The following is a 15,734-nucleotide window of genomic DNA, read 5'->3' as shown; positions in this document are numbered from 1 at the left end:
TCACTGTGAACAAGATGCAACTAGTGACACTTGGTATCCTCCTCTTGCTTCCTGAAAACCAGGGGGGGCGCGCGCGGGCACACACACACACACACACACACACACACACACACACACACACACACACACACACACACACACACACACACACACACACACACACACACACACACACACACAATCACAGACTTTCTTAGTTTACCTCATCCCTCTTTGCAAATGGTCCCTGTCCTCTGTGTCCTCATAGGAAATCTAACTGGATTGCAGACAGGATGAAGAAGCTAATCAAACCGCGTGCAGGAGGAAGAGAGGGACGTGCCCTCTTCACCGCCTTGGGCAGCGTGGAAAACCTGGCCGACAACACTGAATTTACATCAGACACACACACACCTCAGTCTGGTGAGACCACACATAAATACCAACCCTCTTTCTCTCTCTCACACACAAACACAAGCCCATTGGTTTTCACAAAGATATGCTCTCATCCTCAACCCATCACACAAGGCTACAGGCATGCATACAAATCATCTCATGACTACAAAGTGTGGTCGGCATTGACACCACACTCTTCCCCTCAGATCTTCCCCCGTAGAGCGCCAAGACTCACTGAGGCTGGCGTTCTCTGCTAACCACATGTTGAACGGAGAAAACTCGAGCCACAGACACAGAGAGGGAAAAAAAGGAAAACCCTCTGCAGATGTTTTCGAAGCCCTAACCTGCTTATCAACATGCTTATCTCTCTTTTTGACACACTGTTAGTGCCCATTTAAATGTTATTCTTCCCCCTCTTTTCATTGGTCCCCTCCTCCTCCCTGCTGGCTCTCTGTTCCTTGAGGTCTCAAAATTGTCTCTCAAGTGAATGAAGCTGAAAATCGCCACAAAATGTATTTGAACCGTTGTATTTGAAAGATGATGAGGAAACACGACAAGTACGAGTTAAAGAATTCAAATTCTAGTTTAACTGCGCTGAATAAACAAGAGAATTTAAGATTTTTTTTTAAACAGAGAGAGAAATAGTTTGAGCCCTAAACAATTCCAACGAAAAATCCACTCCTCTCTATTCACTATGTTGTGGTGACCATTCACATAGCACCTGCATTTAACCCTGAAACTAACCTGCTCTATAGCCTGTCAAAGTGACATTAACCACTGGTCTCAGGGCAGTTTTTATGCTCCAGCTGGTCGAGATTTAAATATCAGTTGCCAGTCCAAATTTGAAGGAACATTAAAAACGGACGCATTTTAAACAGTATTTTTGCAATTCACATTATTTTTCAGTATCATCTCTATTATTATCACAATTTTTTTTGTCAAATATAATTCTACATTCAAATGTAATACTCTGTCAGAGAAAAAGATGAGCTCCTGCACACGGTCAGTAGATTTATTGAAAAGCAACAATAAAGCCAATGAACTTATTCAAAAGATGCTGTTATATGAGTTTTAAAATGTTGCTTTTTTTCACTCTTTTCTTTGTTCTCATGTGTTCTTTCTTGTGCATCGACCAAATGTGCATTAGACATTATTTTTCTTAATTTGCCATTGAGGCAAAGGGAATTTAACTTAGTTTGCTACATAACATTTTGCACAGTTATGGATTTCAGAACAAATTCCACGGTTACTATTTACAATTAAAAGGATGAACACTTATGTGCTTAACTACACTACATGAATGCGGGTTGCGGACCATGAACTTTCACTTGTTTATATACTTGCAGTATAAAAGGTTTTAAAAAAGGTGCTTGACAATTCTTCTGGTTAATCCATACACTCACAGACGCGGCTGCTTGGCCATCAGCAGTGGTTGTCAGGATTACAATGTGCTGCTCAAGGACATTTGACATGTGGTCAGGAGGAGCCAGGATTCAAATTACTAACCCTGTGATTAATGGAAGATGAGCTCCACCACCTGAGTCACAGTTACACACATTTACTTGATTCATTTCTGCACCTGCCACCATCAGAGTCACTGAAACTGAAAGAAAAGTTCTTATGTACTTATTTTCTGCTAAAAGGCACAGATGATTAGCTAAGGTCAAAATGTCGACGTATAGATTTTAACCTTTAGTGTTAGATCACTACCTCAGTACAACCATGGGATTTAAGTGATAATAACCATTTGTGAACCCCTGACTTCCTTTCAAACTGTTTCCAGATCCCCGCAGTGCTCCAGTCTCTCCCTCTCCCTTGAGAAAAGCTCCATCCGAGACAGAACCAGACATTTCAGTCCCCGGGACTCCAGCCTCGCGCTTAGGCTCTGGGGGCCGTCGTAAACTGGGATCTCGTCATGGCTGGGGGCTGGGCTTGGTCCGAGGAGGCTCTGGAGTTTCCCAATCGTTCAGTCCTGGTGACAACAAGACACATCCCCGCCAGCGGCTACGCTCCAGCCAGAACACGTCCACCATCCTCTGGGAAAAAGAGAGGGGCGAAACAAGTGCACCTCAGACAGCAGATGCAAGGTTGACCAATCAGGAGAGTGTCGAGGAGAACGAAGGGAAAGGTAAGCAAGAGAAAGTACAGCGATGACTAGGGATTTTATGTCTGTGCACTTAAGAGATGTCTGAGCAGATTTTCACTTGTCTGATTGTTTATCGCATTAAATGACAGGGTATAAAGTGATATAGTGCCTTTTGATACTGTGGGTTTAATTTATCTTTTTTTTCTGTAATTCCATGGCATTAACTTTGACTTGGACAAATTGAGATTATTTTCTGTTTTAAGAAAATAAGGAGTTTTTCAAGGAACATAAAAATGTTAATCAGGTAGTGACGTGATAACATTTGATATTTTTATTTTAGTTTAATTCTATTTAGTAAATCAATTCTGATTTGTGTGTGTGTGTGTGTGTGTGTGTGTGTGTGTTCTTTATCACTGAGAGAAATGTTACCACTTCATGTAACTGTGATAGCACCAAATGTCATCTCATGAAGACTCTCATTTAAAGAGAGTCACTCACAATACAGATTATACTTTTTTAATTAAAACGTGCGTGTGCATATTACTCTGTGATCCTCTCTGCCTTCCAGACAATCAACAGTCCAGTGACAACATGGCGACAGCCTGAGAAGGACCTGCAGTCGAGCCTCCACTAAAAAGACAAATGTTTTATATTGTGCTTCAAGAAAACGGTTTTGATACAGCTCTTTGTATGTCTGACTAGTTTAGGTATAAGATCCTTGTAGTATTTTGGAATATTTTTGAATGAATAAATAATTTACCAGGGTTGCTGAGTTGGGAATGAATTAACCACCTGTCTATAGTGTGAAGCTTTAAATCTGACAATAAATCATTATTCAAACTTTAGAATAATATCAGAAATAATAGAGAAACTGAGCGTGTTATTTTTACAATCTGTATATATCTTTAACCGGCTCATTTATATTAAACTCACTAAGTTCCTACTTGTTTGGTCTTAACACACATTTACTCATATATTTCATGAAAACATTTCTTTTGACATAAAACTTAATAAAGGGTAATTTTAGCCCAAATCATAACCTTTCTCTTTGTATCTAAATCTAACTGTAACGCAACACTCAAGGTGTCACATTAGAAAACACTGTATTTAGTTTAATTTCAAGGCTTGTTGGTAACATCTTCAGAATAATTAAGGACACACTGAGCACCATCCAACCATCTCTGCTAATAATAGTTATTCAGCTAATTCTAACTTTCGTCATGAATCTACAGCAGCCAGTCGACCCAGTGTTAATCATCCACATACTATATGCTCTAGTAGCATCTCTGTATCAAAAGATACTTGGAACTTGACAAACACGCTGCTTATTATCTTAATCCTCAAATGAAACATGAAACATCAACTGAAAAAACTTTCTACAGTTATTTGTTGATGTTTTCAGCTCTTCAGCCTTATCCTTTGTCAGTTTAGTGCTGTATATATACATTGTGTAAATACGAAGATGAAAATATCCAGAGTGTGTAAAGAAACAATTAAAGACACTCAGAGAAGAAATCAGGATTATCAAAGTAAAGTTTAAAGTATTCTACAATATGGGAAAAGGGCTTTCTTGGTTTGAATCTCACATCACACTTTTCAAATGTGTCATGCAAATATACATACAGTATATCTTCTCAATGGGATGGGGAAGGTTTGGTGTTAAATCCCTTTTCCATTGTACATTTTTTCCTTATGTCCAGTAATCCACTTGCATGGCGTCTCACAGTCTTGGCATGAGTCTCTGCTGGTTTGTCAGGGATGAAGGATCATCACCTTCAACAGGACCTTCAACCTGGACCCTTCATCCTTCACACAAACCATGCACGCAAAAATGAAAAAAAAAGAAAGCAAATATCTGATCTTGAAAAAAGCTCCAGAATGTGATGCCACATCTGGTTTAGGATCTCCCAAAAAGGCCATGTCACTGCGCTGCTCATCAACTTCCACAGATTAGCCATGTCCAGGTGCAAACAGTTCTCAAGAGTATTATCTTGCATTGTCAATCCTTCCACACAAGGCAATCACAGTCCAGACTGTGCATGCTTGTGGCTCTCTGATGGTGGAACGAGCCACGAAATGCTATCAGAGCAGGTTCGTCCTTTTCTAACATCAAAAACCTCCTGAAGACTCATCTTTTCTAAGGGGACCTCCTCATCTAACACATCTAACACCCTGCTACAACCACCACTTTGCACTTTCTGTTTACCTGATCCTCTACACTTAGTCTTATTGAACAAATGTAGCACGTTGTTCTTTCTCCATCTCCCTCACTGTACTGAAGCTTCACTGTTGTCTCTCAATCATAAGTTGCTTTACATTAAAGTGTCTCTCAGATGAGTAAATCTAAATGTAGTTCAGCAGTGGATGAAATAAACGAGTGGGGCAGAGCAGGTAGAAGAAAAGCCCTCATATGCTGACTTTACTTCAAATTCAGTGCTAGAAGCGTCTCATCTCGTCTTTCATAAACCTTCATAGGATTAACTATGAAATGTTCAGTGTTCCTGCTGTTTCCTCTGATCACCTCTTCCTCCAGTTGGCTCATTCAAAGTAAAAAAGTATGACTTTTAAGTTCTGATCACATACTTTGCGAGACATGCTTCAAGGTAAAAAGGAGATGCTTTTAGGTACCAGGTACTCATGTTGAATATTAGCTCTGAAACAAGGTCAACCAAAAGCATATCTCTGGAATCAACATATCAGACAAATGTGCCACAGAAATTGATTTGAGATTAATATTAAAGTAAAGAATTGAGACTAAATTATAAATAAACCTGCAATCGATTTTTGAGGCATCTCTTTGAAGGTCGCATTTATGCAGTGAGCCGCATAAATACGTACCTAATAATAAACCCCCAGATCTGATCAGTGAACAATGGGATGAGAGAAACTCGACCATCTGGCTCAAATATGGTTAAAAAATCCATTTCATTTTAGGATTCCAGAGTAAATCGAGTATTGATCTAATGGAAAAATGAAATGCGCTTTAATGAGAATCCTCCCTAACTCCTATCGCTGTTGCACCAAATGGTGTCATTGTGGAGCTGGCCAGGCCTCTGTCAACAGACAGACGGACAGATGGATGAAGAGAAGACTATTAGCGTGAAGCTGTCTGAATAAGCAGGCCTGAGAGATCATCGTGAAGCTGAAAGGGTCCACTTATAAGACAGGCAGCTTCCAAAGAGCCTCTGCTTCGGAGTAGGATGAGGACATGTCAGCGTTTCTGGTCAGGGTTGTGTTTTCTGAGTGCGCGTGCTGCAGAAGATGACACTAAGGATAATGGCAGGCTGTAGCTCTTTCTCTCCAGCCAGCCCTCTCCAAACACACATCCCAAATTACGCAAATGACAAATGGACCGCTAATACAATTCATGAATTATGTAGTTGTCATGGTGACATTAATCAAAAAGCAGGCCCCTCTCTCGGCTCCGAACATTGTGTTTGTGGAATTGAGATGCACAATGAGGGCTGCACACCGAGCCGCCTGAGTGAGCGCAGGGCAAAGCGATAGCAAGATATTGGTTCTGCCAGTCACTCAGTGGTTTATTATGAGTGCAATGCAACAATCACATGCCCTCAGGCACACAGAGAGACAGTGCCTACAGACAGACAATGAAGGGTAAAGCTTTAAATTCTCAGCGGAGGAGCCTTGCGGTTGTCCACACAGTGAATGCATTCATGAGCTCATTTTCTCCATTTATGAACCTCTGCACATAATCAAGGAATTCTTAAAGAGGAACACTTGAAAAGAAGAATGAATAAAAAAAGCACTAATGTGATTCATTTCCTAAATGACCCTTGTTTATTCAGCACGATCTCCGGCTGCGTTCTGAAGGAGGGCAATGTCCCCGCGAGCATACGAAGCAGCAGTAACATAAAATCAGTCCCAAAAAAAGCCTTGAAGGGATCAGCAAAGTAGTGAGAGAAAAGTATTGGTTCAAAGTGAGTGATTAAATGTCATCTCCACTCCTGATTCCAGAAGCGATGAATGATGGATGGCTGCCTCATCTGACATCACGCTTGGATCTCCAGAGTCTGCTCAGCTGCATAGTTATTGAGCACCTGAGGGGCATCGAACTATCTACGAAAAACACTTTTTAATCTTATGTTTTAGCCTTCGTCCCCTTGTAAAGCTCCTTTTCTTCTCTCTCTTCCTGTTTCTCAGTGAACGTTTGTCCCTTTGTTTTTCCATCCAAGCAGATGCTCTCCACCTCTTTGGCCTTGTATATCTTTCTTCATCAGCCGCACCCCCCCCTGCCCGTTTACCTCCATTCCTTGCCTGAGCCATCAAATTTTAATGACTGTCTTACTAAAGAGCCTCCAGCGACCAAAAACCTCACTTAAACCACTTAGCGGGCTAACTGAACAGGTTGGGCATCCGAAATATGAAGACGACGTGCACTCGATTTTTGTTCTGGTGACTGCATCTGTGCAAATATCAAGTGAATCCAAATCAGGCTGTTTTCAACTCCTACTGGCTCGTCTCTGCAGTCTGGCTGATTTAGAATCAGCGCACGCCACGAAATTTCACTTTGGTTTGATAAAAAGTTGTAATTCATTGATTGTTGTTGAGCATTTCCCCCCGCAGAGGCCCCTCGGTGGGGCAGGCACAGAGACTAGAGAGCGGCGAGGTGATCTTTGATCGAGAAGTGGTCGTGTAATTCAATTAATTATATTTTGCTCTGGGCAACAGAATCAGTGAGGGGATCACTGAGAGGGAACACAATACAAGTAGGTGGAAAAATAACAAGTGGAGTGTGTGTGTGTGTGTATGTGTCTGCATGTGTGTGTGTCTGACCCTGCAACCTCGCCTCCTCACAAAACTGTCAAATTCTCTGTGCTTTCAGCGAGCTTTTACTCAATGAGGTTAGCCCAAAGGTGAGTGTGTTCATCTATAACTTCCCCCCCAGCCTCCATCCATCTCTCCCTTCTCTCCTCTGTTTCATCATCCTCTTCTTTCTCTCTCTCTCTCTCTCTGCTTCGTTCAGGATCGCTCCTCTCATAACAGTTTGTCCCTGCAGCTCCCGTCGTGCCTCCTCCTCCCTCCTCCTCCCTCATGCACTCCCTTTCTCTCCCCCAGTGTATTAAGGGGCTTTGACGCTCTCAGTAAAAGCTGATTTATTCTCTGGGTGGTATCGATCGGTTTCTGCATTAAAGATCATAATTCATTACCCCAGCCCCTTTTAATACATTAAACACTCAAAATAAAAATAAAATAACCCCCCACCCCGCCCACCCAGACTCTCTGTGTCCTGAGGGTGCGGGAAAACACTCTTGTCGAGACGCCCGGCCTGTCGCCCTGCGCCCCAGAGCTCCCTCCACCTGTGTCTGTGTGAGTGTGTGTGTGACTGACTCAGACAGAGATACAGCAACACACTCCTCTCTGTATTCACACACTCACACAGTCTGATACAGGGGAGACACATCGCATACAGACACACAACGAGGAATCACAATTCAATAGATGAACAATAAATAGTCTGAGGCAACAAGTATTAAGAAAACAAGTCGCCTTAGTGACCTATGAGGACGAGAATAAAAAACCCTGTGGATAAATAATCCTGAAAACTTTGATTAGCTCCCGACTGTTAGTAAGTAAAAGCAGCAGCAGCAGCAGGTTGAGACAAAGCTACTGGATAAATCAACATGAAATGTGAGACAGACATTCATGGTCCCCTGAGGATGAACTGTAAGAACCTTCATGATCCCTAAGGTGCCATCAAGTTCAAAATTCAAATGGAATGGATGGATGTTCCTTCCTTCCTGTTTGTTTGTTCCTCCCTCCCATGTTCCTTGATCTTTAGTTTGCTCCATCCTTCCTTCCTCCCTTCCTTTTTCCTTTCTCCTTTGTCCCACCACCCCGCCTTCCTTCCTTCCATCCAGATCAAGTTAAGGATTTGTGTGTTGCCTACATCCTCCCCTCTGTTAGTCAATACAGATCTCCTCTGTGGGATAGTAAGGATTTAAGAGGCACCATGTGTCCCCTATTGATTTTACCCAAAAAGGCTGCACCAATTCCCTGCTCAAAACAAGGCTGCCCTTCCCCGTCACCTCGACAGATTGATTTTGTATCTCAGCCGTGAGGACTTGAGGGGCAATCCCTCTGATTCTGCCTCCTCGCACTGTCACTCTGACGGACAATTTCCCTCTTCATCCCTACCGCACCCCGTCTCTCCTCTTTCTCCTTCCATTAAAGGACTCTTCTACCTCTACACTCTAACTTCTCTCTGTCCAGCCTCCCCCCTCCACCCCCCCTCCTCTGCCTCTCTTTCGCTCTGACAGGCTTTCAGACAGTAAATCAGAGACATTGATCCAGCGCAGAGCCCAAGTGTCCTGGATTCTGCTAAAGAGCCATTTTCATTTCACAAGCAGTTTACTGGCCTCGCTGCCCCCCCACCCGTAAACATCACCCTCCTCCCTCTTCTCTCGCTCTCTCCGTCATGGCCTCATCCATACACATCACCCGACTTACCTAACTGCCAGATCCTCATCTCCTCTGAGTGCCGCCCGCTATTTTCTTCCCACTTTTTGCTGCCGACACTCGATTATCTTTCGCAGAGAATTTGAAAGGCTTGCAACATTTCACTAATACACACTGATTGCGCACACATGCCTGCAAACTGCACCTACACTCTACCACAACCATTACAATGTATTTACATATAAATGTGACATGGCAGTGGTAGCACGGCCGCTGTGTTAAATAAGCCTGTGAGAGATTTCAAACTTAAGCCACTGTTTCTCTTTGTGTTGGTTGCATCTTGACATAAAAATAGACTTATTGTGCTGCTCATAAAACTCCTATCCCACTTTATAGTTCATGACATTCAGCTTAACGTGAGCTACCTTTGTTTGCCCTAATCCACATTTTACAATGTGATTTAATGCATTTTAAATAACAAACATGTGGCTGGTACAACACCTTATAAAGCAGTTGATTCAAAACCTCATTTTCATTATCCATCTTAACTGAGTGAGAACATGAAGGAGTTACTTTATATGAATGACTTCCATGTTCTGTTGCTGTCTGTAAGAATGGAAGGGATCAGGAATGTTGGTTAAAGTTAATTTCTTTTAAATAGAGGTTTGCTCACATTATTCCTAGATGTTATATTTGTAGTTCAATTAGGCTGAATGATTTTCTTCTGTTTGCAGTGAATTGTTACAATTAAACAAACTAGCTCCTTTGAATAAGCTGAATTGATTGTATTAGTGTAACAATGGATTTTGTGTAGCTGGGCAGAAACTGTGGGAGGTTCTGTTTTTCCTTTTCACCGAGTAGGAAACATTGTAGCAGTGTGAACTGTCCTCATGATGGTGACTTGGGATAAAAACTACAAATCTTACACGTGGTTAGAATATTACAACATGAATGAGGAATATATGTGTGTTCACTGCTGTGATGAGAAACTGTACAGTTTAGTTGCTGCTGACATTTATTCTTAAGTGGCAGCCACACAGCAAAGTGATATTTGCGTGTCCATGTTGTGTTATTGAAGAGGGACAACATAGATGTCAGAGCTAACAAGGTTCCTGACAGTCACTCAACAAACTCATCATCTCAATAGCTTGGCCTGTTCGCTAACAGACAGTAAGTTCTCACTTTTTATTGAAAAAGAAAATCTACTCATCTTCATAACCACTGCTCTGCTGTGAAAGAGCTTTTACTCCAACAGAGGGGGTTAAATAAAAGTGAATGGTGTAAGTGAGTTGACAGGATTAAGCAAAAACTACTGATTTTCATGATATTTTGTGGGGGGGTGGGGTACAACCCAAAGAATATTGCATTACATTTTCTGGATCATGGAGCGGATCCAAGAATTGTTTTTCACTTTCTTAAACATTGCGAGATAGGACTTGACAATATTTATAAAAATTAATGGAGCTTTAACAGGTTTGGGCATATAAAGGGAGTGTTTGTAATTTGCTGCAGATCCCAAAAAAGACTAGTAAATAGTAAATTTATTTTAAAAAATTAAGGGGACTGTTCTACAATCCACTGTGGAATTATCAAAGTCAACTTTAATGTCAATTCTGCCAAATGTGCAGGACATAGAGGGAATTGAAATACCATTTCTCTCTGAATCCCTGGTGCAAACATATAGGTAGAGTGAAAAGAAACTATAAGTTTATATAAGTATGCAACATATTAAGTATTCTAAACATAGTACACATTACAACATAGTAGGGTAATGCAGGCATGAGGGTGTATAGGATGAGAGTAGTGCAAAGGAAATAGTGTAAAAATGGAATTATCAGCAGTAAACAGAAAAGAAAGAGAAAGGAACAAAAACACATCATCAACACTGTTTCATTTAAAGTAAAAATCTCACTGCGGACACTTAATCAAATGAAAATGTAAACACAGCAAACGTAGACAGTGATTTCAGCTCTTAAGAGGACAAGCTGTGCCAAAACATTGATCTTTAAAATAAAAAGGCTGCATCTGAATTATTATTATTATGTGCAGCTCTCCGCTCTTTTATTTTCGCCCCTAAATTTTGTCCAACGACAAGAGATGAGAGAGTGACAATCCTCCAACACTAAGTGATTACAACTGCTGCTGTCAGGTAGCACCACATTTTCATTATGAAGAAAAACCCACATATAGAAATCTTTATTTATCCAGCACATGCACTCAGAGAGATATGTGTCACGTTATGTGATGCACATCACAAAACCTGCATATAAACAAATTGGCTTATCACACTGTGATTAACTGCACTTTCCAGGCTTTTACAACAACACAACCGGAGACAGAATAATGAACCACACATCTGGAGGGCTTAGCACAATAAACCTGCTTTTGCAATTTTAATAAAGAGTTAAAATTGCAAAAGCAGAAAATCTCCCTCATTTTATATGTAGGAGCATCTTAGCCACACCAGAAAATTACAGGATGTGAATAAGAGCCACTTAGAATAAAATGCCAAATAAAGTAAAGTAAAGGACAGACTTACAAAGTTTATTCCACATCTTCCCTGCAGGAAGAAACTCAAGCAGAACAACAACAATTATGTTTAAGTGCCAAGAAAACGTTGACAACGCAGTAACCTGTTAAACTGCAGAGAACAAAGTCAGCAACATCAACCTGAAATAAATTGTTCATCAAACACCAGAGAGTTCACCCCCTTCACATGCTGTTAACTGAACAAGCAGCTGACATTTTTCAACACACACTTCTACCCTGTCCCTCACAAACACTTCCACAGCCGTTTGCACACAGCATTTTTTGCCATCGACGGTATTATGAGGTGCACACACACATTCCCTCGAACGCACACGGGTGTGTTGGCGGGCTGTGAGCGGCGAGTAATTTCCAGGGCCAACAGGATTATCAGTGTATGTTCAGGAAGATGGCAGGGAATCAGCCTTCAAGTTAACTAAACCGTTAGCGTAATTGGTCTTCATCTGTCATCTCAAACAGAGCTGTGGACTGTTTTAGAGAGGAGGAAAGAGGGAGGGAGGGAGGGAGAGATTACTGATGGGACAGTGATGAAAACTGGTCGGAGGATAATGAGTCTCGTTGTCTTTTCATCCTCTCATCCTCTGTCTCTCTCCCCCCATCTCTCTCATTATTCAGAGTGAATCGTCAGAGTAGCTTCACAGTCTGCTGCTTATTAAAAAACCCACAGTGCCTTTAGATGAGTTCATCAGGCTCCCCATCCCTCTTTTTCCCTCCATCCCTTCATCCTCCCGCCAGCTCTGCATCCTCTCATCCCCACCTTTTCTCTCCTCTTCCCCTCTCTCAGTTTGAACATCCTACCTCTCTCTCTGTATCCCTCTCTCTTCCATCTGTTTATTTTTTTCCACTGTTCCTGTCATGTAAAAAAGCAAGAAATAGACATGAGGAGTGGGAGGAGGAAGAGGAGGAGGAAGAGGGGGAGGGAGAAGAAAACAGACATGGAGAGAATCAAAGAGCTCAGGAGAGGAAAAGACAATCCCCTTTGTGACAGATGAAGCTTTTATACAAAAAAGGAGGCTTCTCCCAATTTCCTGTTGATATTCTTTGTAGTTTGTTTTCCCCCCCGACCACCCCTCTCCTTCCTGCGGCCTAGCTCTCCACCTCCCTCCTCCCTGTGCGTCTGCGCCACCGTGGCAGATTGTTTGGAATCAATAAAGATGGCTGTTGGCAGATGAAAGTCATGGGGCGGGAAGGTGGCTCGCTAAACACTCATTTCGCTTCACACAAATCACCGCCTGCATCCCGCCGACATGTGACGGCTACATCCTGCAACAAACAATTAAAAAGTCATACAGATGCGCTGTGGGGAGAAGCATGATAGCGGCTGCATAAACACACATATGGTGTGTTGTGACAAGCAGAAAGGCAGCCGGAGTGGATGGGATTTGGACAGCATGCAGACAATAAGGATATAGAGGAGGAAAAAAGAGGGAGAAGGGGGAGGATTGATGGCGGTTGTTAAAAATGAACAGGTGCTGCAGTCATCCCAAAAATAAAGTGAAGCTATCAAAGTGAAAGACTGTAAAATGATATTCCTGCAGGAGAAGTGTTCAGATCCTTAACTCAAGTGATAGTAGTACCACTAATACTATTATCTGCATTCACATTATTACTTAATATCAGTCAATTATATTTAGAGGATATAAACAGTAACAGTGCATCAAACGACAATGTGAAAACCTGGGACACACTTTAGAATTATCGCCTCAATCTGCAGCTCACCTCGGCTTTACAGAGAATTATAGTGAGTTTTTCATTTCATCCTGTCCAATTACAAATTCACCGTGTGGCCTCACGTCATTATTTACTCAATATACTCTACACAGGCAGCTGTTTTTAGCGAGAACACTTGAACAAACGTGCTGTAAACAACCTGCTCAGGACCAAACAGCAGACAGACAGTGACCAGCTGGTGAACATAGTGGAGCATTTAGCAGCTAAAGAGCCGGAGATCTCCCTGAAGGCTACGGACCAAAATCAAAAGCTAATACAGAGAGAGGACTGGACTGTTAGAGCTGTTAGATGTAATCATAAGCAGCAAACTGCAAGTCTGCCACAACAACTTAAATCAGAGAGACTTGGCATTAAGAGATTAGGAACCTTTCTTTCTGCATTTAAAAACAAGCATACATATAAATGGTAAAAGAATACATAATATAAATATATATAATATATAACATAATATAAAAGTATATTTGTCACCAAAGTATAGACCTAAATAGACCCAGTCTTACTGATGCTAACACTGGGTATTATTTGCAGAAGCATATGTTTTGTGTGTAAAATCTCAATCTTCAAAGTAAATAGTACCTATAGTGGTCAGGTAGATACAATCCTCCAAATTATAAGTAGAAGTATAAGAGAAGCATAAAATAGAAATAAAATTGTACTGAATTATAATCAGTCCTGGATTAAATGTGCTTTTTCACCCCTGCTGACAGAAAATCACAGTCTTTCTTTCCCCTTCACATACAGACATGAAGAAACAAGGAAGGAAATCTTCATGTGAAGTTTTCCCTTGTGACGTTCAGCTCAGTGATTCATACATCATGCATCTCGAGAAATAATCAATTCTCACACACCAGAAGCCAGTGGAATTCATTTTAATAAGCTTTTGTCAGATGCACTCACAGTGAAATCCCAATATTCAAAAAGCAAACATGGCATAGGACTCAGCTTGTAAACCTGCTGCAAAGCAACTGGTCACAGAGAATAAGGGTCAAGTTAAGAGTTCAGCTGAGGGAACACAGTCCCACTCATCAGCATCATTTCAAACCTCTCATTTCGACACTACCTGAAGCATTAGTGGAAAAAAACTGAATCAACATCTGCAGAGAGGCTGATGTGCACTTAACACGGTGACATTAAGCTTCAAAATCAACAATCAACCATTTAGCAGTTGTCTTCCAGCTGAGGAAGGTCTTGAAATGCGTCAACAGCGAGGAAGAGGAATCTGGATGTCGAGCGTAGCGGTGTGTATCCACGGCAACAAAATCTGACAAATCCACTCTCAGAGTTTACTCTTGACAGAGGCTTCTGTGGGAGCTGAGAGAGAGAGAGAGGATGAAAAGTAAAAAACAAGGGGAGAGAGCATTTCACCTTGGTTAATAACAGTCTGGCTACTGGAGCACCTGGTTGCTTCAGAGGGATCTGTTAGTGAGGAATAGTCACCCCCAGTCCAATATGGCTGAAGACACTTTTCAAAACATGCAAAAACACGCACGCACACACACACACATCAATCCGTCAGCCAGTGTAGTGTAGTGCCAGGTGTTGGAGACACAGAAGGTTTATAGCGGCGACTTGGAGGCCCGCCTGCAGCAGCTCTGTCACACAGACAGACAGTTCCGGTCCATCTACCAGCCAAGCACCGCTACTGCTCACTCACTGCTGCTACAAAATCTGCTGCACGTCCATTAGACGAGAAAGACACCGTGAGCTAGCATCGACTTTTGGTTTTTAAAGTGACACACCTGCTTCTGTGGAAAACAATCTCTTATTAGTCAAATAACCCAGTGCAGAGATTAAAAGTGCTGATTCATGCTTGCACATGACACTTTGTAAGAAAACTGACCAACCACCTCTAACGCTGGGTGGTTCATTGTTATTTATGACATAAAATAACTTCACAAACTGAGCATGAAATCAAGCTAATGTTATGCATGAGCCTGAACAGCAGCATTAGTTGAATATTATAGCTTTGAGAAACAAGCTGTAAACACAAACTGATTTATTATGACCTCATAAAGTCATTGTGGCAAACATGGAAGAAAACAACATCAACTCTTCTTTAGAATCTGGTTTTCAAGTGTAATTCTCACTTTGTTTCTCAACAAACTCATGAGAGAAATATCACTTAAGCTGAAACATCAGCAAGTTGCCAACTTTGCCTCAGCTTTTTTCCATTTAGTTCCACTGCTACAGTGGATTTATCAGTGGGTTTTTTTCTTTGTCTAGTCAGTATGCAGACCACAGTGTACGACTTAATATCAGGGCCACTTAAATGGAAAAAAAAAATGATATTTTAAGAATAAAGTCGCACCAAGGCCCAACAGTCCACTTCAGTTCAATCAAGCTGCACCAAATTTCTCACACTGATAGACATCACTTCCCTTGAAGTGTCTGATAATTATCCGGGAGACTGGAGGAAATGTAAAAGAAAGTGAAAAGTTAGGATTGCACAAAAATGTTATCTCTTTTTTCCTGACCCATACCACATCCTTCCACCAAGTTTTATGGTAATCCATTCATAACCTGCTTGGCTTAGGTAATAAGATCTTTATATTACGAGAATAAAGTCATAAAAGTTTGAGAA

At 41.5% G+C, this 15,734-nt stretch overlaps 2 protein-coding genes across 7 annotated transcripts in view; one reads left to right on the top strand and one right to left on the bottom strand.

The window, feature by feature from the left end:
- The window catches only part of ccdc88b (coiled-coil domain containing 88B), a 47,277-nt gene extending 44,055 nt beyond the window's left edge, over positions 1–3,222 (top strand). For all 4 annotated transcript variants that reach the window (XM_069531149.1, XM_020089997.2, XM_069531152.1 and 1 more), the window contains 3 exons: positions 248–399; positions 2,156–2,500; positions 3,027–3,222. In XM_069531149.1, coding sequence (XP_069387250.1) covers positions 248–399; positions 2,156–2,500; positions 3,027–3,064 — 535 coding nt within the window. In that variant the 3' untranslated portion in view covers positions 3,065–3,222. The remainder of the gene's footprint in view (positions 1–247; positions 400–2,155; positions 2,501–3,026) is intronic.
- A 10,784-nt stretch (positions 3,223–14,006) lies between these two features.
- Positions 14,007–15,734, bottom strand: part of macrod1 (mono-ADP ribosylhydrolase 1) — a 109,793-nt gene continuing 108,065 nt past the window's right edge. For all 3 annotated transcript variants that reach the window (XM_020085899.2, XM_020085891.2, XM_069531148.1), the window contains one exon: positions 14,007–14,464. Coding sequence is in view for 2 of the 3 variants with exons in the window: in XM_020085891.2 (XP_019941450.2) it covers positions 14,430–14,464 (35 nt within the window). In the remaining variant the exon portion in view is untranslated. The remainder of the gene's footprint in view (positions 14,465–15,734) is intronic.

The sequence above is a fragment of the Paralichthys olivaceus genome, chromosome 9, assembly GCF_024713975.1.
Source record: "Paralichthys olivaceus isolate ysfri-2021 chromosome 9, ASM2471397v2, whole genome shotgun sequence".
In the NCBI taxonomy this organism is placed as follows: Eukaryota; Metazoa; Chordata; class Actinopteri; order Pleuronectiformes; family Paralichthyidae; genus Paralichthys; species Paralichthys olivaceus.
The sequence above is the reverse complement of the archived record's forward strand: the minus strand, read 5'-3'. Positions and strand labels throughout refer to the sequence as shown.